A 27529-nucleotide genomic window follows, 5' to 3' on the forward strand; every position below is an offset into this window, starting at 1 on the left:
GTTCTTAACGGACTTGCCTAGTTAAATAAAGGTTAAATAATTTATTTTTTTAAAGTTATGAAATTAAGTTAAATGCAACACATTATATTCCAGTAATTTCTATTGGATACAACATAATACAAAACACAACCAAAACAAACTGCAAATGCATCCAATAAGTTTGTAGAGTCACAAGCTTCAACAAGCATTTCTCAACGGCTGGCCATGCCTTCCGCCTGGCTACTCCAACCTCGGCCAACAGCTCCGCCCCCCCCCCCCCCCGCAGCTACTCGCCCAAGCCTCTCCAGGTTCTCCTTTACCCAAATCCAGATAGCAGATGTTCTGAAAGAGCTGCAAAACCTGGACCCGTACAAATCAGCTGGGCTTGACAATCTGGACCCTCTATTTCTGAAACTATCCGCCGCCATTGTCGCAACCCCTATTACCAGCCTGTTCAACCTCTCTTTCATATCGTCCGAGATCCCCAAGGATTGGAAAGCTGCCGCAGTCATCCCACTCTTCAAAGGGGGAGACACCCTGGACCCAAACTGTTACAGACCTATATCCATCCTGCCCTGCCTATCTAAGGTCTTCGAAAGCCAAGTCAACAAACAGGTCACTGACCATCTCGAATCCCACCGTACCTTCTCTGCTGTGCAATCTGGTTTCCGAGCCGGTCACGGGTGCACCTCAGCCACGCTCAAGGTACTAAACGATATCATAACCGCCATCGATAAAAGACAGTACTGTGCAGCCGTCTTCATCGACCTTGCCAAGGCTTTCGACTCTGTCAATCACCATATTCTTATCGGCAGACTCAGTAACCTCGGTTTTTCGGATGACTGTCTTGCCTGGTTCACTACTTTGCAGACAGAGTTCAGTGTGTCAAATCGGAGGGCATGCTGTCCGGTCCTCTGACAGTCTCTATGGGGGTGCCACAGGGTTCAATCCTCGGGCCGACTCTTTTCTCTGTATATATCAATGATGTTGCTCTTGATGCGGGCAATTCCCTGATCCACCTCTACGCAGACGACACCATTCTATATACATCCAGCCCGTCCTTGGACACTGTGCTATCTAACCTCCAAACGAGCGTCAATGCCATACAACACTCCTTCCGTGGCCTCCAACTGCTCTTAAACGCTAGTAAAACCAAATGCATGCTTTTCAACCGTTCGCTGCCTGCACCCGCACGCCTGACCAGCATCACCACCCTGGATGGTTCCGACCTTGAATATGTGGACATCTATAAGTACCTAGGTGTCTGGCTAGACTGTAAACTCTCCTTCCAGACTCATATCAAACATCTCCAATCGAAAATCAAATCTAGAGTCGGCTTTCTATTCCGCAACAAAGCCTCCTTCACTCACGCCGCCAAACTTACCCTAGTAAAACTGACTATCCTACCGATCCTCGACTTCGGCGATGTTGTCATCTACAAAATTGCCTCCAACACTCTACTCAGCAAACTGGATGCAGTTTATCACAGTGCCATCCGTTTTGTCACTAAAGCACCTTATGCCACCCACCACTGCAACCTGTATGCTCTAGTCGGCTGGCCCTCGCTACATATTCGTCGCCAGACCCACTGGCTCCAGGTCATCTACAAGTCCATATGCTAGGTAAAGCTCCGCCTTATCTCAGTTCACTGGTCACGATGGCAACACCCATCCGTAGCACGCGCTCCAGCAGGTGTATCTCACTGATCATCCCTAAAGCCAACACCTCATTTGGCCGCCTTTCGTTCCAGTTCTCTGCTGCCTGTGACTGGAACGAATTGCAAAAATCGCTGAAGTTGGAGACTTTTATCTCCCTCACCAACTTCAAACATCTGCTATCTGAGCAGCTAACCGATCGCTGCAGCTGTACATAGTCTATCGGTAAATAAGCCCACCCATTTTTACCTACCTCATCCCCATACTGTTTATATTTATTTACTTTTGTGCTCTTTTGCGCACCAATATCTCTACCTGTACATGACCATCTGATCATTTATCACTCCAGTGTTAATCTGCAAAATTGTAATTATTCGCCTACCTCCTCATGCCTTTTGCACACAATGTATATAGACTCCCCTTTTTTTCTACTGTGTTATTGACTTGTTAATTGTTTACTCCATGTGTAACTCTGTGTTGTCTGTTCACACTGCAATGCTTTATCTTGGCCAGGTCGCAGTTGCAAATGAGAACTTGTTCTCAACTAGCCTACCTGGTTAAATAAAAAATAAATAAAAAGCTTGATGTAGTCATTATGTGCTATAGTATTATGGGACAAAATACTACACTTTTGATGACTTTAATAGGCTATAAGTGAATTTGTCTAAATACTTATGACACCTTCAAATGGTGGTGCTTTCATTTCTAAATTGTAAAACAGATATGAAAATACCCTCAAATAAAAGGTGACATTCTGTACCGTCGCCTCATATGAAACATTTGATCTCAAATCCAAAATGCTGGAGTATAGAGACGTACTAAAAGTTTTTGTTTCACTGTCCAAATAAACACGTATGGGAGTGTATACTGTATAGAAAAAAGACTTGATTGCCGGCTGGTGGACAATATCATACTGGAGATGATCTTGGGCCACCAAAATCTCCTGATTAGGTCCATTTCTTGACCCCCAATGTTATGGGGGCTCATTGACTATTTTAAACAAGTTATTTTGAGAAGTTCAGTTTGTAAACCCAGGATATAAGGTAAACTGAAGCACCATCTATACTCAATACAAATGCTTTGTTGTTCGTATGCAAAATGGTAGCAAGCCAATCCAATGATCTTTTCTCGCTAATTGTATGGCGGGGGACTGAAAAGGCAGATGCATTTCAACGTGTCAGAACACATGATTGGGATGAATGCTAAGCGTGGCTTCAAAGCACGGAGACACGCTTCTAACCAAATTGGACAAATCAATCACTGTTCACCTAGGACTGTCCATGAGGATAAGATGCATCCGTATCCTCTGGGGTTTGGTGTTTCCAAAGGGCATTGAAAATACATTTAATTTTCATCTATAACAACACGCAAAACCCAGTAATTACACATCAGTAATGACAAAGTAGTAAGTATAATATTTCACCTATCCACATATCAATATATTCATGTATTCCAGGTGCACAAATATTTCATAGACATGTCATTCAGTCTCCTCGTCTTAGGCAGGGGCAGAAACTACACAGCCGACACGTTGTTTTTCCTTCCACAACTTGTTGCATGTGATATATAACATGAATGGCTGGCTAATGAATCAGTGGTCTAAATATTTAATGAACTTCAGAGCATCTGTACTGTACTCTCTCTTGTCCACGACAGCCACAGGAGCAGCATGTTTTTCTTTTAACTGATTCCAGCTGATTTGCACACCAAGGTAGATCCAGCGGCTGGCGCATCAAATCCTTCTAGATTAGAATAAACAGAATGAGAGAGAAACAGAAATCAAAAATGGAAATTAACTCTCACTTGTGTTCTCCCAGATCAAAGATGTGGAATTATTTACCTTCTTGCAGTTTGATTGATCTTCAAATGAGAAGGAAAAAGGAGAGTGGGAGACATACAAGGGAACACTACAGGTGGAAGGCCTGTGTTATGTCTGAAGTGTGTGTATTCCTTTCCTAAAATTATTATAAGAAAATCTGGTGAATGACTTATCATTCTTGATAGTTTTCTTCTTTCTTCTGCTCAGAAGATGGTGAGAAAGTGGTAAATCCCCGTGCCATGTAGAACACCCCGTGCCATGTCATTCATACTAACACAGGTGTACAGGATGTTGAAATGTTTATGGATGGATACATTTTTAAAGTTGATTTTCTCTAACTCAGAAGCTTCCTTTTGCTATACACCAGAACACTCTACGAAATGTTGGATGAAATCAACACAGTACCATGCATCAATGGTATCTTTTATCAGACTTTACAATCATGTTTAAAAGAAAATAGAGCTATAATGCAGCAGGTTGTTGTGATTATAGCTGTCAGATTGGAATATACAGACCAGTGGTTCTAGGGAGAAGCAGGCAGAAAAAAAATTGAACCAACATCCTCAGTTAAACAATGGAAATCACTGTCCAAATCTTTTCAACTAATTTAAGTCAGAGAGTTGAATTCAATCAAACCCTACATTACGCAGTGTCTTTGTTTACGATCTACTGCCCCCACACACATGCAGAACACTTCTCATATGAAAACTGGAAGCATCTGCTTGAGGAGACTATCTGGTATGAGTCACAGACATTACTCATGGAAGAGGAGCTACTGCCCAAATAGGCTACTGCAATCAGGGAAGAAAAATCTAAAACAGACATATCACACAAAATATTATCTGTTAAAATATTCCTCTATTCAAAAAGGACAAGATAAAAAGTTATCTAATGTATTTCTGGCAGTGGTAGTAGTTCATAACAAATGACTGTCCACAGAAATGATTTTGTTTTGATTTTAAGAAACAATATTCCGATGCAAGGGGGCCATCTTGTGGTCATGGTACAAAATAGCATCATGTGATCCTGCTGTCGGCATGGGCATGGCCACACCACAGATACAACCCTTGGTAGAAGAACTGTCAAAATCAAATGTTTTGCTGCCTTGATACTTTGGTGTGACTGTGACCATTTCCTTATCATTCATATCATCACACTGTGTGTCATCCTAACATTGTCTCTCCAAACATTTCCTTCTGTGTTATACGCAGTGTTTCTACTGTACCTTACTGAGTCTCTAAACTCAAACTATGTCATTCTTACCATTACTCTTTCAATGTGTGTTTATTTCCATATAGAATTGAGCACTTTGGTCAAACCAACCCTTCTGTTCGAGGCAGCATATACAGTGCCTTCAGAAAGTATTTAGACATTTTGTTGGGTTACAGCCTGAAGTTAAAATGGCTCACACACACACACCCAACCCCATAACATCAAAATGCTGTTGTGTTTGTATACATTTGTACTAACTAATTAAAAATGAAAATATTAAATGTCTGGAGTCAATAAGTATTTAACCCCTTTGTTATAGCAAGCCTAAGTAAGTTCAGGAGTAAACATTTGCTTAACAAGTTACATAAGTTTCATGGACTCTGTGTGCCATAATAGTGTTTAACATGATTTTTGAATGATTACCTCATCTCTGTGCCCTAAATAAACATTTTAAAAGACATTGAATATCCTTTTGAGCAAGGTGAAGTTAGTAATGACACTTTGGATGGTGTATCAATACAACCAGTCACTACAAAGATACAGGCGTCCTTCCTAACTCAGTTGCCAGAGAGGAAGGAAACCGCTCAGGGATTTGGTGATTTTAAAACAGTTACTGAGTTTAATGGCGGGTGATAGGAGAAGACTAAGGATGGATCAGCAACATTGTAGTTACTCCACAACACTAACCCAATTGACAGAGTGAAAAGAAGGAAGCCTGAACAGAAACATTTTTTCCAAAACATGCATCCTGTTTGCAAGAAAGCACTAAAGTAATACTGCAAAAAATGTGACAAAGCACTTTTTGTTTTTAAAACAATACAACACATTACTGAGTACCACTCTCCATATTTTCAAGCATAGTGGTGGCTGCATCATGTTATGGGTATGCTTGTAATTGTTAAGGACTGGGGAGTTTTTCAGGATAAAAAAATAAACAGAATGGGGCTAAACACAGGCTAAATCCTAGAGAAAAACCTGGTTCGGTCTACTTTCCACTAGACACTGGGAGATAAATTCACCTTTCAGCAGGACAATAACCTAAAAGACAACGCCAAATCTACACTGGAGTTGCTTACTAAGAAGACAGTGAATGTGGCCAAGTTATAGTTTTCACTTAAATCTACTTGGAAATCTATGGCAAGACCTGAAAAATGTTGTCTAGCAATGATCAACAACCAATTTGACAGAGCTTGAAGTATTTTGAAAAGAATAATGGGTACATTTTGCACAGTCCAAGTGTAGAAAGCTCTTAGAGACATACCCAGAAAAACTCACAGCTGTAATTGCTGCCAAAGGTGCTTCTACAAACTACTGACTCAGGGGTGTGAATACTTATGTAAATTAGATATTTTCTGTATTTCATTTTCAATAAATTAGCAAAAATGTCAAAAAATATATTTTCACTTTGTCATTATGGGGTATTATGTGTACTGTAGATGAGTGAGAAAAAAACATTTAAGCCATTTTGAATTCAGGCTGTAAAAAAATGTGGAATAAGTCAAGGAGTATGAATACTTTCTGAAGGCACTGTAAAATTGCAATCAATCTCAACTCCCATTAAAAGGCATGCATGGACAGAAGCGTTCCTTTTTATGATGCTTGGAGTAGAAAACAGAGTGGGATAGACCCCAGATAGACATATTGCAGCAGACCAGGAGAAATAGGGATATTGTTCCGAGGTTAGATCCCAGATCAGATGGATGAGTCTCATTCTCCTCAAGCATGGGCCAGTCAGGGGTGACAGTGACACAGAGGGTTCTGGGTAAGGGGCAGTGGTGGAAAACTTTTACTTTTGATCCTTAAAAATATTCTTAAGTATCAAAAGTAAAAGTATAAATAATTTATGTTTAGCAAACCAGATGGCACAATTTTCTTTCTTTTTTTAACGGATAGCCAGAAGCACATTCCAACACTCAGACATCATTTACAAACTAAGCATTTGTGATTCGTGAGTCCGCCAGATAAGAGACAGCAGGGATGACCAGGGATGTTCTCTTGATTAATGTGTGAATTGGACTATTTTTCTGTACTGCTAAGCATTAAAATGCAAGTACTTTTGGTTGTCAGGGAAAATGTATGGAGTAAAAAGTACATAATTATCCTTAGGAATGTAGTGAAGTAAAAGTAAAAGTTGTCAAAAATATAAACAGTAAAGTACAAATACCCCCCAAAACTACTTAAGTAGTACTTTAAATTATTTTTACTTAAGTACTTTACACCACTGGTAAGGGGCAGGAAAACAAACCAAACAAAAATATAATTCAACCTCAAACCACCTGGAAACCCTTTGGCACAACCAACCATGGTGAATTAACCACACATTTAGATTCTTGAATGTGTTCATCTTCCATGTGCTGTGTCTGAGAGATTCTCACATGCTAAGAAGTGTCCTCTCTACTGACTGTCAATCCCATCCTCAGTCCCCATTTGGCTGACCCATAGAGCTCAGTCCAGCTCAAACTGTGTAGTACAACAGGAATGACAGACTACACACATCTCTGATCTCTTGGCAACAGTATGGAAACTTTTTCACCTCATTAAGTCCTGTATGCGGCTAATGCGACTTCTTGCTCCTTTTCCTAAATATCAACCAATTGTGCCATCGATAGGAATTCAGCATCTTTTTGTTCTCTGTCTCTTTAACAAAAGGGCTCAGTGGCAAGGCGTCAGATAAGATTTGAGGTACAAAACGCACATACACTGCATTCAGAAACGATTCAGATCCCTCGACTTTTTCCACATCTTGTTACGTTACAGCCTTATTCTAAAATGTATTCAATTAGTTTTCCCCCTCATCAATCTACACACAGTACCCCATAACAAGAAAGCGAAAACAGGTTCAGAAATGTTTGAAAATGTATTAAAAAATAAATTAAAACAGAAATACCTTATTTACATGAGTATTCAGACCCTTTGCTATGAGACTCAAATTGAGCACAGGTGCATCCTGTTTCCATTTATTAAATTCAATTGATTGGACATGATTTGGAAAGGCACAAATCAAATCAAATGTATTTATATAGCCCTTCGTACATCAGCTGATATCTCAAAGTGCTGTACAGAAACCCAGCCTAAAACCCCAAACAGCAAGCAATGCAGGTGTAGAAGCACGGTGGGATCCATCATTCTTAAATGGAAGAAGCTTGGAACCACCAAGAATCTTCCTAGAGCTGGCCGCCTGGCCAAACTGAGCAATCAGGGGAGAAGGGTCTTGGTCAGAGAGGTGACCAAGAACCAGAGAGTCACTTTGACAGAGCTCCAGAGTTCCTCTGTGGAGATGGGAGAACCTTCTATAAGGACAACCATCTATGTAGCACTCCACCAGTCAGGCCTTTATGGCCAAACGGAAGCCACTCTTCAGTAAAAGCCACATGACAGCTCGCTTGGAGCTTTCCAAAAGGCACCTAAAGGATAAGATAAGATTCTCTGGTCTGACAAAACCAAGATTGAACTCTTTGAACTGAATGCCAAGCGTGAAGTCTGGCACCATTCCTACGGTGAAGGATGGTGGTGGCAGCATCATGCTGTGGGGATGTTTTTCAGCAGCAGGGACTGGGAGACTAGTCAGGATCGAGGGAAAGATTAACAGAGCAAAGTACAGAGAGAGATCCTTGATGAAAACCTGCTCCAGAGCGCTCAGGACCTTAGACTGGGTCAAAGTTTCACATTCCAACAAGACAACATTCATAAGCACACTGCCAAAACAACTCAGGAGTGGCTTCAGGACAAGTCTCTGAATGTCCTTGAGTGGCCCCGCCTGAGCCCGGACTTGAACCCGATCGAAAATCTTTGGAGAGATCTGAAAATAGCTGTGCAGCGACACTCCCCATCCAGCCTGACAGAGCTTGAGAGGATCTGCAGAGAAGAATGGGAGAAACTCCCCAAATACAGGCGTGCCAAGCTTGCAACATACCCAAGAAGACTAGAGGCTGTAATTACTGCCAAAGTTGCTTCAACAAAGTACTGAGTAAAGGGTCTGAATACATATGTAAATATGATATTTCAGTTTTGTATTTTTAATACATTTGCAAACATTTCTAAAAACCTGTTTTGCTATGTCAATATTTATTTTACTAGGCAAGTCAGTTAAGAACACATTCTTATTTACAATGATGGCCTAGGAACAGTCGGTTAACTGTCTTGTTCAGAACGACAGATTTTTACCTTGTCAGCTCGGGAATTCCATCTAGCAACCTTTCGGATACTGGCCCAATGCTCTAACCACTAGGCTACCTGCCGCCCCAATATGTGTATAGATTGATGAGGGGGGAAAACAATTTAATACATTTTAGAATACGGCTGTAACGTAACAAAATATGGAAAATGTCAAAGGGGTGAATGCACTGTAAATGCCTTAAAATGATCTCTACCTTGAGTTTACAATCAAGAGTACACAAGTGAAGAGCAAAGTTACGAGAAATGACAGCTTTGCTCTGTTTGAATGACAATCCCTCTAGAGTGAAACAAGCAAGGCTGTTTTTAAGGGAAAGCATGTAATGTGGTTGTCTAAAATCTTATCTGATGGGACACATCGGGCGAGGGCTTCTTTGGCAACTCAGGAAGAGCAGGAATCTTGAACGAGAGGAGAAGCTACAGGTAAAAAAAAAAACATGACATTTAATTGTGAGTCAAACACTGGAAGTGGTTCTTAAAATAGAGGAGGCCATTTTTGGTGTGTGTGGCGTCCGAGGAGGCTGGTGGGTAGCGGAACTTGGCGTAAGTCTTGTCACTCTCTGATTGGCTGACCCAGGGAAGCTTGATCTTGGTGGCGTGATTGACGATGACATCATCACAGGATCCCACGTGAAGCGAGCCAAGGCCATCAATGAAAAACTCTGAAAAGAACCAATGGGTCAGAGCAAAAGGAAAGAGGTTTGTTTTTATGCTGAGGGCACTTCAGGTATCACACAATTTATATGAACAAATGCAACTCACCAACATGAGAAGAAGCAATTTTGTTCCCTCCTTGACCTTTTGGATAACTGTTAATGACTATTAAGACTGCAAAAATGGGTTTTGTGATTTTGTGCCCAAGTATCCAAATGTTCTCTTCCATTTGGTTTTGAAGTACTGTTACTTATATGACCTTCTTCCAAATGTAGATGGTGCAGCTCAGGGGTTAAATTGGGAATTCAGAGGTGGAGGAGCCCTATTTGGAGGGGTTAGGATGAGGGTTGAACCAGTGTTGAACACAAGGTTAGGGTTATGTCAGGATTAGTGTTAAGGTTATGGCTAGGGTTGTACCAGGTTGTGGACATGAAGCTAGGATTAGGGCTGGGGCTAGTACTTTTATCCTACTTTCTATCCTACTCCTTTTTGGACCAGTAAGGTGCAGGAGCCCAGCTCCAGGTAGCTCAATTTAACCACAGGTGCAGCTGATGTTATGGACAGGTACACCCTGTGTGGTGCTGTGCTTTGGGGCCATACTCACCCAGGTGGGCCACTCTGGCCAGGCGGGGGTCGAAGCCCACCTGCTGGACCTTGTCTGTGCGGGCCAGGAAGAAGTTGATGACCCCGTCAGTGACCACACAGTTTGGGAAGCCCTGTATGATGTGGTGGAAGGCCCTCCGCATGTGCAGGCAGTCACCCTCCTCCTCCTCCCCTTGCTCAATGGAGATGGTCTGCCTGTAGGTGGCAGTGTAGCCTGTGGCCTCCCGCACTGCACCCCCCACCTAAAACACACACACACACACACACACACACACACACGTGATTTGATATACAAGGAAACCGATGGAAACCAAATCAAATCAAATGTTATTGGTCACATACACGTGTTTAGCAGATGTTATTGCGGGTGTAGCAAAATGCTTCTAGTTCCAACAGTGCAGTAATATCTAACAAGTAATATCTAACAGTTTCCCAACATATACCCAAAATACACCTAACTCTAAGTAAGGAATGGATTATGAATATATGATGGATTATGAATATATACATATATGTCAGAGCGTCATTGGACTAAGATAAAGTATTGCATAGTATAGAGTACAGTATACACATATGAGATGAGTAATGCAAGATACAGAGAGATTATTAAAGTGGCTAGTGTCTGGGTTTGTTTTCTTTTGTAACTGGAGAACAAGGCCGGGATTCAATCTTCTTGCTTGTAGCTTTTAAAGGCAAAGCTACTGTGTTTCGAGAGACAGGATGTGGCTAGTTAGGTCATCAACATCAGAGGGGAACGCCACTTCCTCATGTTCCTAATTTGTCATCTTCACAAGACAGCTACTATAGGAGTTTCTTTCAATACTCTTTTCATGATGTACTGTAAACCCAAATCATTTTAAAATGTTAATTGAACTCATGATGTAAGTTGTGTCTGTCTGAAAAACGACTGGAGTGCTGATTGTGTTCCCTCATAGTACCCAAGACGGAATGTACTGAATCGAGTAGGAGCTGTTTTTGGCTCTGCAGAGTAGCTCCCAGTGAGTCCAGAGAATGCTCCTGAACTGGCCTTGACTGTTGCACAGAAAGTATTGAATTATGTCTTAGTAAAATATCTCACAGACCCCACTAACTAAAAATGTAAAAAAAGAGTATAACTATTTTGATCACTCATAGCCACGGGAAATAGGGATGCCAAAGGTGCCGCAGCACCCCCTGAAAAATCATAATAAAATACACATTTTAAAAAAAGTAGTTTTTCTTCCCTAGAAGTCGTACACTGGGCCTTTACTAGTATTGTATTAGCAGACTGATATAGCCTTCTGTAGCATGGGATTTTCTTCCCTAGAAGTCGTACACTGGGCCTTTACTAGTACTGTATTAGCAGACTGATATAGCCTTCTGTAGCATGGGATTTTCTTCCCTAGAAGTCGTACACTGGGCCTTTACTAGTACTGTATTAGCAGACTGATATAGCCTTCTGTAGCATGGGATTTTCTTCCCTAGAAGTCGTACACTGGGCCTTTACTAGTACTGTATTAGCAGACTGATATAGCCTTCTGTAGCATGGGATTTTCTTCCCTAGAAGTCGTACACTGGGCCTTTACTAGTACTGTATTAGCAGACTGATATAGCCTTCTGTAGCATGGGATTTTCTTCCCTAGAAGTCGTACACTGGGCCTTTACTAGTACTGTATTAGCAGACTGATATAGCCTTCTGTAGCATGGGATTTTCTTCCTCTCCAGTTTATGGAACACTTCACATGAAGAGTCACTTGTGGATTAAAATGTTCATTATGATACACTGACACACAGTGATTTTAACACGCAACTATATTGTGTGTGTTCATTTTATACAGTAATTATTATTCAACATGTCCTTATTCGGGATTTGAACTCACAACCTCTTGGTTAACAGTATGCCTATCATCCTGTTACTGACACCGATGTGGTGGTGTCAGTAACTGATTTCACCTATATTCCTACCGTTTGGGCTATAAAGTACATCTCAGCTTTGTTAATAATAAACTCAAGAAAAAATATATTTATCACAGTGATTCAGGTGTAACATTAAAGCAGATTAATATGCACCACCAACATTATACAGCTACACAGAAAACCCTCAAATTGAGGAATTAAATAAATGTAATCAATGATGAGACAATAGTCAGAACTGAGAATAACTGACAGTTCGCACAAATGCATATATTTGACCATGCCCGAAAAATATGCTAATGCACCCCTCCAGTACATTACCCCCACCTATAATTTAAAGCACAGTGATGATCGTACTTTATATTCAAAATATTAGGTTAAAAAAATGTCCCATTATACCTACAAGGTACCGAACTGTACATATGTGTACCTGTGAAGTGCATCTCTGACCTTTTTGTATCCCAGAGAACACTAGTGTACTCTAACCATAACATGTATGAACCTGCTGGCACTGCAGAAACATTGATGCACTCCCAACCAATATGTTTAATCCCCAATGAATGAATGTATGCTCTACAATGTATGTTTAATCCCCAAAGAATGAATGTATGCTCTACAATGTATGTTTAATCCCCAGAGAATCAATGTATGCTCTACAATGTATGTTTAATCCCCAAAGAATGAATGTATGCTCTACAATGTATGTTTAATCCCCAAAGAATGAATGTATGCTCTACAATGTATGTTTAATCCCCAGAGAATCAATGTATGCTCTACAATGTATGTTTAATCCCCAAAGAATGAATGTATGCTCTACAATGTATGTTTAATCCCCAAATAATTAATGTATGCTCTACAATGCATGTTTAATCCCCAAAGAATGAATGTATGCTCTACAATGTATGTTTAATCCCCAAAGAATGAATGTATGCTCTACAATGTATGTTTAATCCCCAGAGAATCAATGTATGCTCTACAATGTATGTTTAATCCCCAAAGAATGAATGTATGCTCTACAATGTATGTTTAATCCCCAAAGAATGAATGTATGCTCTACAATGTATGTTTAATCCCCAAAGAATGAATGTATGCTCTACAATGTATGTTTAATCCCCAAAGAATGAATGTATGCTCTACAATGTAAAGTGTACTTGAGCACTGCTAGTTTTATATTACTGTTACGTTGGTTGTGATAATTGGACAATTATTTACTTGATTCTGGGAGGCTTTCAACAAAGTGCAGAAATTCATTCTTGCCAATAAGTCTGTGGCCTATAACTCTTTCATGCTGACAGATCTGGCAGTGTAGCTGCACTGTAACATGACCCTGTTGTGGTCACGGTACAAAATTATACAATACTTTACAGTAAATTAAATCAAAATACAGCAGCATACTGTAATTTTATAGAAATAACACCATGTTTTCATATACATTTACTTTGTTTTTACTGCAACTTTGGGCAAAGTGCAGTGTATTCTTAGCAATAAATATACAGTGTCTTCGGAAACTAATCAGACCCCTTGACTTTTTCCACATTTTGTTACAGCCTTATTTCTAAAATTGATTCAACGGTTTTTGCCCCCCTAATCAATCTACACACAATACCCCATAATGTCAAAGCAAAAATAGATTTGTTGAAATTTTAGCAAATTTATTACAAATAAAAAAACTGAAATATCACATTCACATAAATATTCAGACTCTTCACTAAGTACTTTGTTGAAGTGCCTTTGGCGGAGATTACAGCATCAAGTCTTCTTGGGTATGACGCTTGGCACTCCTGTATTTGGGGAGTTTGGATGGGGAGCATTGCTGCACAGCTATTTTCAGGTCTCTCCAAAGAAATTTGATTGGGTTCAAGTCCTGGCTCTGGCTGGGCCAACCAAGGACATTCCGAGACTTGTCCCGAAGCCACTCCTGCGTTGTCTTAGATGAGTGCTTAGGGTCGTTGTCCGGTTGGAAGGTGAACCTTCACCCCAGTCTGAGGTCCTGAGCGCAGGTTTTCATCAAGGATCTCTCCTTTGCTGAGGATTTTTTATTTTATTTAATCAATTTTATAATGTGGAACAATTCAAGGGCTCTGAATACTTTCCATTATATCCACATAATTGGTGGCGCAACAGGAACTTAAGGTAGCTAGCAACCAAGAGGTTGTGAGTTCAAATCCCAAGTGTGGTTGAGTCCCAAGTAATCAACATACAGCATCATACTGTCCTTTCACATTAACACCTTCATTTAGTTGTAAAAATACAGTGTCATGGTATCACATGTTGAAATGTTGCCTCCCCATGTTGTCACATTTATTTCACACGAGATTGTGTTTTCACATGTGATCACATTTTGTCATGTGTACAGTCGTGGCCAAAGGTTTTGAGAATGACACAAATATAAATTTTCACAAAGTCTGCTGCCTCAGTTTGTATGATTGCAATTTGCATGTACTCCAGAATGTTATGAAGAGTGATCAGATGAATTGCAATTAATTGCAAAGTCCCTCTTTGCCATGCAAATTAACTGAATCCCCCAAAAACATTTCCACTGCATTCAGCCCTGCCACAAAAGGACCAGCTGACATCATGTCAGTGATTCTCTCGTTAACACAGGTGTGAGTGTTGACGAGGACAAGGCTGGAGATCACTCTGTCATGCTGATTGAGTTTGAATAACAGACTGGAAGCTTCAAAAGGAGGGTGGTGCTATGAATCATTGTTCTTCCTCTGTCAACCATGGTTACCTGCAAGGAAACACAAGCCGTCATCATTGCTTTGCACAAAAAGGGCTTCACAGGCAAGGATATTGCTGCCAGTAAGATTGCACCTAAATCAACCATTTATCGGATCATCAAGAACTTCAAGGAGAGCAGTTCAATTGTTGTGAAGAAGGCTTCAGGGCGCCCAAGAAAGTCCAGGAAGCGCCAAGACCGTCTCCTAAAGTTGATTCAACTGCAAGAATGGTGCACCACCAGTACAGAGCTTTCTCAGGAATGGCAGCAGGCAGGTGTGAGTGCATCTGCACGCACAGTGAGGCGAAGACTTTTGGAGGATGGCCTGGTGTCAAGAAGGGCAGCAAAGAAGCAATTCTTTCCAGGCAAAACATCAGGGACAGACTGATATTCTGCAAAAGGTACAGGGATCGGACTGCTGAGGACTGGGGTAAAGTCATTTTCTCTAATGAATCCCCTTTCTGATTGTTTGGGGCATCCGGAAAAAAAGCTTGTCTGGAGAAGACAAGGTGAGTGCTACCATCAGTCCTGTGTCATTCCAACAGTAAAGCATCCTGAGACCATTCATGTGTGGGGTTGCATCTCAGCCAAGGGAGTGGGCTCACTCACAATTTTGCCTAAGAACACAGCCATGAATAAAGAATGGTCCTAACACATCCTTCGAGAGCAACTTTCCCCAACCATCCAGGAAAAGTTTGGTGACAAAAAATTTCTTTTCCAGCATGATAGAGCACCTTGCCATAAGGCAAAAGTGATAACTAAGTGGCTCGTGGAACAAAACATCAATATATTTTGGGTCCATGACCAGGAATCTCCCCAGACCTTAATCCCATTGAGAACTTGTGGTCAATCCTCAAGAGGTGGGTGAACAAACAAAACCTACAAATTCTGACAAACTCCAATCATTGATTATGCAAGAATGGGCTGCCATCATTCAGTTAATTGACAGCATGCCAGGGCGGATTGCAGAGGTCTTGAAAAAGAAGGGTCTACACTGCAAATATTGACTCTTTGCATCTTCATGTGATTGTCAATAAAAGCTTTTGATACTTATAAAATGCTTGTAATTATACTTCAGTATTCCATAGTACCAACTGACAAATATATCTAAAGACACTGAGGCAGCAGACTGTGAAAATGTATATTTGTGTCATTCCCAAAACTTTTGGCCACGACTGTAGTTTCATGTTATCACATGTTACTTCACATGTTGCTTCACATGTTGTTATGTGATCAAATTAGATCACACGAGATCATGTGTTCATGTGAAATTCTTGTGTTTTTTACAGAAGGGTCAGCAAATTATGTCACCACCAAAAAAACTCATCATAAAAGGAGGGTAGGATTGAACAGTCCCATGCTATATCAAAATCACTAGCAGCAATACAACACACCTGGGTTCAAACACTATTTGAAATGGTTTCACCTGTGCTTAATTGAGCTTACCTGTTGCAATGGAACCAATTGAAAAGTCTCAAAAGGGTAAACCCTTCTCTCTTCAGGCAGGCTAACACAAACGCTCAAAGTATTTGAAATATTTCAAATAGTATTTGAACCCAGGTCAGCAATACAGTATGGCATGGCCTGTGCCCCCTCACCAGATCCAGGGTGGTCTTCTCCAGTACGTCCACTAGTTTCTCCAGCTTGGTGTTGGCAGTGAAGATGAAGTCATCATCCACCCACAACAGATATTTAGTGGTCACCTGGGAAACAGCTAGGTTCCGTCCTGCAAACCATCCCTAGTTGTTGTGGCAGAGAACAGGATGTGGGACAGAGGAAGCCAAAGCTGCGATAAGACAACTAAGGAAATCTTAGTCAACTATTATTTAAGCAAAAAATGTTATTGCTAGACAAAAAACAATATGTGACAGGTACACTGGTTCCTATACATTAAAAAGAGGCAGCAATGTTTAAAAAAAAAATACCTTTCCAAATGGCATGATGTAATGTTCGATGTAGGGGCCAGAGACAGTCTTGGGGTTTTCGCTGTCATCAGCTATTACTATGGTAACAGTGGGATAGTATCGTCGCACGCTGTCGATGAGATCTTGGAGCTTGTCATAGCGCAGGAAAGTTTTGGTTGCTATCGTTACAAGGGCACTGATGTTGTATTCTAGATTGGGAACAGAGAGAGACAAAGTTAGGGTCTTTGACATTACACGTTGATCTCCGATGGGATTTTGGTTATTTTTTAGTTGTGCTAAGTGTTGTGCTGTTGTGAGATGCAGGCAACAGTTGCATTTGTCCACATACCCCCTTTGGGTCCTGTGTTGTAGAGTTTTGGAGTTACACGATGACGGATCTTGATGATGAACATGGCTTGGTGTCCCTCGGTCTCAAACTGGACTGAAAGACATAGCGAGAGTATTTTCAACCTCATTACCACAAATATATTACAGACAGTATTTGGTGTAGGTCTTTGTTAATGGACACAACCCAGAAAGCAGTAGTACAGCAGAAAGTCAGGTGTGTCTGGCCTCACCTGTGTCTGCTGTACTAGGGTGGAATAATGTGTTGGTGTAGGAGACAAACTGTAACTGCCGGTTCAGGTTGGGCAGCAGGCTGCTCATCAGGGTCATGTGCATCTCCCCGTCACCCTTGACCTTTACCCCCTCAACCTCCGCTGCCACATTAAACACTCCCAGGGTGGAGGTGAAGTTGACCTAAGAAGGAAAATAATTAAGAGGGAGACAGGGAACAAAGAAGATAAAGCAATAAGGAAATATGCCGTTTTTTACTTGACAAAGACCAGACAGATGAAATAGTACTGGAAATAATAACTCAAACCAGAAATGATCTGTCTACTTACTGTGTACAGCTCTCTGGGAAGGTCTTGTAAGGCAAGCCCTGAAAACATTTGACATATATTTACTGGCATATTTGATGAAGCTGCTGGATGTTCATCCAATCCAAATACACTGCATCAACTGTCAGCTGGAGTAAACACTTTCTCTGTTGTGCAACAAAATCCTATTCTCTGTCTTCCAGAACAGCAGGTTATCAAGGTAGTAATAATGGTAATGGTAGAAATAAGAGTTGTCAGCGGTTGTAATAATAGTACATGTTAGATGGTTGGAACACCTATTGTCTGCCTCTTTAAAAGACTGAGTTTTACCTCCGTGTAAGAAGACCCTGATAAAGGTCATTTGAGACCGATACGTTGGTGAATAAGATCTATTCAATTGTTGTAAGCATCGAGATTACTTGTGCTTGAGTTTTTTTAAATGATGTATTGTTGTAAGAGGACAGTCTTTCCCTGAATTTGGAGCTTCATCTAACTACACTTCACTTTCTGTGCTTCCCATATTATACCAGGTTTCCTTGACAATTAAGGTTTTAAATATCAAGGAACCTTCCCGTTTATATCAAGGTAAAACTAAACTAATCCCTGTTATAAATCAGACCTGGGATGAGTATGGTTTTGAGGGGCCGTACTTCCACCCCCTGTGTTGGGTACTGCAGAGGATTGTTGGCCTCGGCCACAATGAGCATATCTACAGGAGTCTGAGACCTAAAGGGGGACAAATACACATCAGGTGAATAATCAGTATTCACAGCTATTACAGCTAGAATGAAGCTTCATGAACTCTATTAGGCTATTTGTTTCAAAGATGGGGTAATGTTGACATCATATCCTTCAAAAGACCTACAGCAACTTTAACCTAAGCCTAAGAATGTACAAGCTTGGAAATGAATCACATGAAAGGACAGACACAGCATCTTCCCCTAGTGTAAGGAATAACTGAGATGATATATGGGATGTCCTTTCAGTTCTGTGCTGGTATACAGTTCTGTGCTCTCACCTCATCTGGAAGCCCTGGTACTCCTTGGCCCTCCGTCTTTTCATCTCCTCCAGCTCAGAGGCATCAAAAGCAGTGTGCAGGGGGTGGGCCGACACCCGTGGGAACAGCAGCTGGGCAAAGGGCAGGTTCACGCCACCACTCTCACCCTCACACATGCACCCGTTACGTGCCAACAGACTGGAGAGAGATGAAAGGGACAATAGGACTATATCAATTAAATGACAATGAAAATGACAATGAAATACAATATCGGAATTATTTCAAAGGCCTTATTTCAAACTGACCCTGCAACACTCTCCTTCAGGCGATAGGGGATGTTGGCAGATCTTTGGTCCGGTTCTGGGAGCCTCTCCTCCAGGTGCCTCTCTACTATAGGCCCTGGTCTCTGGCGGACATCCACTGTGGTGTAGGCCCTGGTGGGCCAAGAATGGAGGAGGGCAACCACCAACACCACTGATGCCACAATGGCCAACAACACTGTCTTCCTCAGGGAACGCATCCTAAAAACTGGCAAAGCACACAAGGACAAACAGGAACGTCACCACTTGCTTTGGTGGTGAAGTCCAACAGTATGTGACCATATCTGAGGTGACAAGATTAGCCTAATTGCTGGATGAATTGAATGCTGCCATGATTCGGTTATCTTCAGATACAGCAAATGGCAGCTGAGAGTATCACATGACATCTGATTTAACATTCTAAACAATTTTGTATTTGTTATACACCCATTACAGAAAAAGAGAGAGCTGGTATCATACCCTATTGCCTGTATCCACTCAGAGAGAAGATGTCTCCTGTAGGCCATGGCATTCCCCAAAATCCCATAATGAACAGGTAAGGACTTTCTCCATCTGCAAAACAATAACAAATCAGTTATGTTTTTTCAGCAGTATAACGGAAGTAACTTCTCAGGACATTGTATTGTAAATGGCCCAGTGAACAATATTAACATTGGTGAAAATAAAAACTATGGATTTACATGGGAGGAAACTGCAACATGTAGGTACATCAAAGGTAAGGATGTTTAGCAGATATGATGGCCTTTCATAGTGATAAAGAGCTGTTAACACAACCATCATCAATACCATTCAGCTAACACCGGAGAGATGCTGAGCAACATCTACAGCAGGGGGAAGATAAGGCTCTATACCGGAGAGATGCTGAGCAACATCTACAGCAGGGGGAAGATAAGGCTCTATACCGGAGAGATGCTGAGCAACATCTACAGCAGGGGGAAGATAAGGCTCTATACCGGAGAGATGCTGAGCAACATCTACAGCAGGGGGAAAGATAAGGCTCTACACCGGAGAGATGCTGAGCAACATCTACAGCAGGGGGAAGATAAGGCTCTATACCGGAGAGATGCTGAGCAACATCTACAGCAGGGGGAAAGATAAGGCTCTACACAGGAGAGATGCTGAGCAACATCTACAGCAGGGGGAAAGATAATGCTCTACACCGGAGAGATGCTGAGCAACATCTACAGCAGGGGGAAAGATAAGGCTCTACACATGAGAGATGCTGAGCAACATCTACAGCAGGGGGAAAGATAAGGCTCTACACCGGAGAGATGCTGAGCAACATCTACAGCAGGGGGAAAGATAAGGCTCTACACATGAGAGATGCTGAGCAACATCTACAGCAGGGGGAAAGATAAGGCTCTACACAGGAGAGATGCTGAGCAACATCCACAGCAGGGGGAAAGATAAGGCTCTACACCGGAGAGATGCTGAGCAACATCTACAGCAGGGGGAAAGATAAGGCTCTACACAGGAGAGATGCTGAGCAACATCTACAGCGGGGGGAAAGATAAGGCTCTACACAGGAGAGATGCTGAGCAACATCTACAGCAGGGGGAAAGATAAGGCTCTACACAGGAGAGATGCTGAGCAACATCTACAGCAGGGGGGAAGATAAGGCTCTACACAGGAGAGATGCTGAGCAACATCTACAGCAGGGGGAAAGATAAGGCTCTACACAGGAGAGATGCTGAGCAACATCTACAGCAGGGGGAAAGATAAGGCTCTACACAGGAGAGATGCTGAGCAACATCTACAGCAGGGGGAAAGATAAGGCTCTACACAGGAGAGATGCTGAGCAACATCTACGGCAGGGGGAAAGAAAAGGCTCTACACATGAGAGATGCTGAGCAACATCTACAGCAGGGGGAAAGATAAGGCTCTACACAGGAGAGATGCTGAGCAACATCTACAGCAGTGGGAAAGATAATGCTCTACACAGGAGAGATGCTGAGCAACATCTACAGCAGGGGGAAAGATAAGGCTCTACACAGGAGAGATGCTGAGCAACATCTACAGCAGGGGGAAAGATAAGGCTCTACACAGGAGAGATGCTGAGCAACATCTACAGCAGGGGGAAAGATAAGGCTCTACACAGGAGAGATAACACTTTCCAGGTTGGTGATAGTTTTTATGATAATTCCTAGAATGTTCAGATAATCAAACAATTCTAATGACTCAGTTTTAAAAACAGAAATGAAAGACCACTCTGGGTCATACTTAGGTCGCTACATTACCTACTTCCTTTGAAGAATGCATCTACTGTAGCGATATCCCACTTCTGACACCAGTGCAGTGAATTCAGGGGTCGCTGCGACTGTCACTGAATTACCGACTGATGATGAAATATACACGCCTCATTGAATTGGCTCATATGAGGCTTGGATGTCATAATCGTCTGTCAGACTATCATGTCTCTGTGGCAGGGAATTATATTACTAATATTTTAGTATTTTTATTCATGAGATATGAACAGTTTATTTCTAAAATGATATAGCCACCAATTCCTCACGTTTTTTTTCACCAGAAATGATTGCCTATGGGTACCTAGGTTCTCACCTAGCCATTTTAAGATGACTCACTAACTAAGAACGTCTGCTAAATGACTAAAATGTCAAATATAAATGTTTACATACAGATATAAATGTTTACATACAGATATATATATATATATATATATGACCATATATATATATATGCATTTCAGTCCTTGACTAATAATGTTCTGTACTTGGTGTTATTTCACATTTCATGTGGACCCCAGGAAGAGTAGCTGATGCTTTTGCAGAGGCATATTAGGATCCTGAAAAGATAGTACTTTATCAAATAACAAAACGCTTTTAAATCATGTTCAGATAACATAATGTTGCTCTAATGTAGAATGTCATTCATTGAGCATTACATACTGCTTCATAAAAATCAAGTGCTATTTTCATGTAAAAATGTCATGGAATGCCTTTTGCTTCATTGTTTATGTGTTTGTTGGTAACCCACTCTTTAATGATATGCACACCATTACAGAGTGTGGCTTTAAGGAAGAGTACCTTGCACATCCATCCAAACAAAGGACATGCAAATAGTTCTACTTTGTGGTACCTTGACTGGTCTAAATGATTTACAGAAGGGCTGTAAAGGAAGTAGCCTGACCCCTTGCCATTAGGCTTAGGCTTGGTTTTTTAAAAGACATTTTTCACAAAGCACGATAAAAAAGTTATATAGTCTATGAAATTAAAAACAGAAGTCCATACCTGTTTTTAACTTTCAATGTAGACAAATAAGTCAGGGGCATTTTATTGACACTATGAATATTTCTACTTTAGGAAAGGCACAACAATGTTTCCAATGGAAACGAATGATGTCATATACAGTAACCAGCCAGGCAGTCAGCCAGTCATTCATTTCGGTGATCATTATCACAGGGCACACAGATTTCCCTTTAGACTATAGCTGTACCGATTAATTTGGTTGGAGTGTGTGTATAGAAGTGAGGGGGAGTGAATGTGTGTACACAGGGGGTATCGAGAGTATGTGTACACAGGGGGTATCGAGAGTATGTGTACACAGGGGGTAGCGAGAGTGTGTAGAGGGGGTAGGGAGAGGACATAGATCACCATCACATCCCAGCACCAAACCGCAGGTGAGGAGTTGAGAGTTTTTCTTGCTCCAAGTCTACCTCTGGGAAGAGGTGGGACAGCACCTTGAATCCTCTCTACACCACACTATTAGAAAAAAAGGTTCAAAAATAGTTATTTGGATGTTCCCATAAGCAAACCCTTTTTGGTTCCAGGGAAAACCCTTTTTGGTTCCAGTTGGAACCCTTTTTGATTTTGGGTTCCATGTAGAACCCTTTGTGGAAAGGGTCCTACATGGAAGACAAAAGGGTTCTACCTGGAACCAAAAATGTTTCTTCAGAGGGTTCTCCTATGGGGTCAGCCGGAGAACCCTTTTGGGTTCTAGATATCTCCTTTTTTTCTAAGTGCATGATGACATGATGACATGGAACAGTCAATAATGTGGGAGCTCCATCAGCTGTCAGGTTCTTATTGTTCCTGTGGGAATGGTATGGCCGGTGGGACTGAGCAGGGATGCTCATCCTGCCTTCAGTGTGGTCAGTAGGAAGAGATCAAAATAGGGAAAAGGCCATTACATTTTAGTAATCTAGCAGATGCTCTCATCCAGAGCGACTTACAGGAGCATGTAGGTTTAAGTGCCTTGCTGAAGGGTACAGACAGATTTTTCACCTAGTCGGCTTGGGGATTCAAACCAGCGACTTTTCGGTTACTGGCCCAACGCTCTTAGGGGCAGATTCCGACCCGAGTTAAGCGTGCATAAATGGAACGTAATTCCCTTTTTATGTCCTTTTTCCCCTATGTGTATTCTGACCTTGAACTTAAGCATGTGAAGAGCATGCTATTCACCCACTATTCGTTTGGGTGGAGATCAAATACATGAAGGTGTGGCGGAGGTGTGTCTACAGATAGCCGATTTCTGACCTTGACTCAATTCCCTAATAATGCCACCACCTTTACGTGCAAGGAAACCATGAATAAGGTCTAACCAACCTACCGGTTCCAAGTGGAAAAAGCATCTACTTAATTTTTCCCCCGATAGAAATAACACCATTCTCCATGCACTGTAATTTACAACTTGTTAAGAGCTATTGATCAGAGCTAGGTAAATTAGTAATCTGTTTTGATAAGGGAATCTGTTTTCACAAGGGAATTGTAAATATAAATGACACTTTATTTAGATCTATTTTACATTATAATTGCTGGAGACAAATGTGAAACCAGCCATATGACAGAAAACTGGAAAAGTCACCCATCAACTTTCCAACAGTAAGGTTTATGAAATGCTGTGCCATTATGCAGAATTGAACATCTATGGCCTTTTAACCTCTAAACCGGGACCGTTGTTGCTAACGTGCGCTAATGTGACTGGAATGACGTTGTATACAACTGCCAACTTTACGGGACATAGACATGTATTATATGGGAAGAAAGCTTAAATTCTTGTTAATCTAACTGCAGTGTCCAATTTAACAGTAGCTATTACAATGAAAACAATATCATGCTATTGTTTGAGGAGAGCGCACAACAGCAAAAAAACTTTTAGGCAACTGGTTTGATACATTCACCTCTGAAGGTAAATAATATACTTACATTCAGTAATCTTGCTCTGATTTGTCATCCTGAGGGTCCCAGAGATAAAATGTAGCATTTTGTTTGATAAAATAAATGTTTATGTTCAAATGTAGGAACTAGGTTCTACAGTTTGACCCCACTGCTGTCACTGGCTTCCCACCCACCCTGCCATCTAGTGTAGAAGCTAATGAGCCATCATGTATGACATTCCTAGGAGTGTGTAAACTAAAAAATAATATTACCACAGTATTTTTGTATGTTCTCTACAGTTATGTACTTGAAATGTATCAATTGACCAATTCAGCACATTTGGGCAAACTCCTGGCAGACTTGACACAAAATATTGTGCAGTAACGTAATTCTTCACTGGATCAGTCTGAACCTTTGCATACACACAGACACAAAATCTAAATGACACCTAGATTCCTATCTGAAAGTATGGCCTTTCTCTTGTATTTCAATGATGGAACAAAACATTTTTTGAAAACCATAGTTTTTTTGTTTGTATTATTTTTACCAGATCTAATGTGTTATATTTCCACAAACTTTAAAGTGTTTCCTTTCAAATAGTATCAAGAATACACATATCCTTTGCTTCAGGTCCTGCAGTTAAATGACACCCAAATCTTAGGCGTAAATTGAAAAAAAGGGTACGATCCTTAAGAGAGATGTGCAGTCTTGAATATCTTAGTTATAGGCTACCACAACTTTCTCTGTCTCCTATTTCTATCATGTTAAATATTAGCCACTATCAGTATCAACCATAAGTAGGACTAAAAACCACACATATTCAACTGCCAATTTACTGTTAGTTTTCTTCCGTTAATATAGCCTACATTATTATTAAATTTAATTACATTGTTTCGTTTCCCTTAATTTGCTTCCTCTGTAAATGCTGTCACAGCCATGTGGTTGTTGCTGAGGATCAGTAGGATCAGTTAGTAACAATTGATAATAAAACATTTGGGGGGAGATAATTAAAGAGTTCTGGAGCGGTGCGCAGACCAGGTCGTAACAGTTCGAACCCGACGCATGGCGCAGTTCTGGCCGTGTCATCACACAGCTCCATGGTTAGTGCAGGCAATAGATGAGGGCGTTGCCTACTATTCTGTGGTGGACAAAGTACCCAATTGTCATACTTGAGTAAGAGTATAGATACCTTAATAGAAAGTTACTCAAGTAAAAGTCACCCAGTAAAATACTGGAGTAAAAGTCAAACTATTTGGTTCTAAATATCCTTAAGTATCCAGAGTAAATGTAATTTCTAAAATATACCTATGTATCACAAGTAAAACTAAAAGTATAAATAATCTCAAATTCCTTCTATTAAAGCAAAGCAGGCGGCACCATTTAAAAAAAAAAGTATAGTTAGCCAGGAGCACATTCAGACATATTTTACAAAAGTCACATTTGTGTTTAGTGAGTCCACCAGATCAGAGGCAGAAGGGATGACCATATGTTGTCTTGATAAGTGCGTGATTTGGACCATTTTCTATGTCCTCCTAAGCATTCAAAATGTAACAATTTGTTTTGGGTGTCAGGCAAAATGTATGGAGTAAAAAGTACATTATTTTCTTTAGGAATGTAGTGAAGTAAAAGTAAAAGTTGTAAAAAGATACCCCAAAACAACACCTAATGCAATATATTTAGGAAATGGAGTGAGACATTCAGAGGTATTGGGAGGGTTTTAGTGAGACACCGCTGTGTTCAGTCACGGGTCTAATATTGAGAGGAGAGGGAGGACTGATGACTGTGTCCTAACCTAAGGGATTCTTTGTTTCAATTGTTGTAATACATTTTGCAGGGTCATTGGGATGGAATGGTAATCTGAAGAGTTTTGTAATTTTATATATAGTAGATATGTTTGCTGTTTTTTCTGGAATATCTGGTTTACAATTATTTAGTTGGTAACTGGATAGTCATTTTATAGCTATCATAAGTTACTTTTCTCCCCTTTGATCCATCAAACTGGTATTCAAATCAAATCAAATCAAATTTTATTTGTCACATACACATGGTTAGCAGATGTTAGTGCGAGTGTAGCGAAATGCTTGTGCTTCTAGTTCCGACAATGCAGTGATAACCAACAAGTAATCTAACTAACAATTCCAAAACTACTGTCTTATACACAGTGTAAGGGGATAAGGAATATGTACATAAGGATATATGAATGAGTGATGGTACAGAGCAGCATACAGTAGATGGTATCGAGTACAGTATATGCATATGAGATGAGTATGTAGACAAAGTAAACAAAGTGGCATAGTTAAAGTGGCTAGTGACATAAGAATGCAGTCGATGATCTAGAGTACAGTATATACATATGCATATGAGATTAATAATGTAGGGTAAGTAACATTATATAAGGTAGCATTGTTTAAAGTGGCTAGTGATATATTTACATCATTTCCCATCAATTCCCATTATTAAAGTGGCTGGAGTTGGGTCAGTGTCAATGACAGTGTGTTGGCAGCAGCCACTCAATGTTAGTGATTGCTGTTTAACAGTCTGATGGCCTTGAGATAGAAGCTGTTTTTCAGTCTCTCGGTCCCAGCTTTGATGCACCTGTACTGACCTCGCCTTCTGGATGATAGCGGGGTGAACAGGCAGTGGTTCGGGTGGTTGATGTCCTTGATGATCTTTATGGCCTTCCTGTAACATCGGGTGGTGTAGGTGTCCTGGAGGGCAGGTAGTTTGCCCCCGGTGATGCGTTGTGCAGACCTCACTACCCTCTGGAGAGCCTTACGGTTGAGGGCGGAGCAGTTGCCGTACCAGGCGGTGATACAGCCCGCCAGGATGCTCTCGATTGTGCATCTGTAGAAGTTTGTGAGTGCTTTTGGTGACAAGCCGAATTTCTTCAGCCTCCTGAGGTTGAAGAGGCGCTGCTGCGCCTTCTTCACGACGCTGTCAGTGTGAGTGGACCAATTCAGTTTGTCTGTGATGTGTATGCCGAGGAACTTAAAACTTGCTTTAGGGCAGTGTGCAGTGTGGTTGAGATTGCATCGTCTGTGGACCTATTTGGGCGGTAAGCAAATTGGAGTGGGTCTAGGGTGTCAGGTAGGGTGGAGGTGATATGGTCCTTGACTAGTCTCTCAAAGCACTTCATGATGACGGAAGTGAGTGCTACGGGGCGGTAGTCGTTTAGCTCAGTTACCTTAGCTTTCTTGGGAACAGGAACAATGGTGGCCCTCTTGAAGCATGTGGGAACAGCAGACTGGTATAGGGATTGATTGAATATGTCCGTAAACACACCGGCCAGCTGGTCTGCGCATGCTCTGAGGGCGCGGCTGGGGATGCCGTCTGGGCCTGCAGCCTTGCGAGGGTTAACACGTTTAAATGTCTTACTCACCTCGGCTGCAGTGAAGGAGAGACCGCATGTTTTCGTTGCAGGCCGTGTCAGTGGCACTGTATTGTCCTCAAAGCGGGCAAAAAGTGATTTAGTCTGCCTGGGAGCAAGACATCCTGGTCCGTGACTGGGCTGGGTTTCTTCTTGTAGTCCGTGATTGACTGTAGACCCTGCCACATGCCTCTTGTGTCTGAGCCATTGAATTGAGATTCCACTTTGTCTCTGTA

The 27529-nt window shown here is 41.3% G+C and overlaps 1 protein-coding gene across 1 annotated transcript in view; it reads right to left on the minus strand.

Annotated features, from left to right (window-relative positions):
• Nucleotides 1-3744: 3744 nt before the first annotated feature.
• LOC115143172 (beta-1,4 N-acetylgalactosaminyltransferase 1-like) overlaps nt 3745-27529 on the minus strand; it is a 40092-nt gene continuing 16307 nt past the window's right edge. The window contains exons 2-12 of the mRNA XM_029683303.2: nt 19272-19364; nt 18798-19020; nt 18514-18690; nt 18115-18221; nt 17520-17557; nt 17193-17373; nt 16964-17056; nt 16636-16823; nt 16309-16449; nt 10097-10337; nt 3745-9500 (exon numbers count right to left, since the gene is read on the minus strand). Of these exons, the coding sequence (XP_029539163.1) occupies nt 9283-9500; nt 10097-10337; nt 16309-16449; nt 16636-16823; nt 16964-17056; nt 17193-17373; nt 17520-17557; nt 18115-18221; nt 18514-18690; nt 18798-19012 (1599 nt within the window). The 5' untranslated portion in view covers nt 19013-19020; nt 19272-19364 and the 3' untranslated portion in view covers nt 3745-9282. The remainder of the gene's footprint in view (nt 9501-10096; nt 10338-16308; nt 16450-16635; nt 16824-16963; nt 17057-17192; nt 17374-17519; nt 17558-18114; nt 18222-18513; nt 18691-18797; nt 19021-19271; nt 19365-27529) is intronic.

The sequence above is a fragment of the Oncorhynchus nerka genome, linkage group LG15 (genome assembly GCF_034236695.1).
Source record: "Oncorhynchus nerka isolate Pitt River linkage group LG15, Oner_Uvic_2.0, whole genome shotgun sequence".
Classification (NCBI taxonomy): domain Eukaryota; kingdom Metazoa; phylum Chordata; class Actinopteri; order Salmoniformes; family Salmonidae; genus Oncorhynchus; species Oncorhynchus nerka.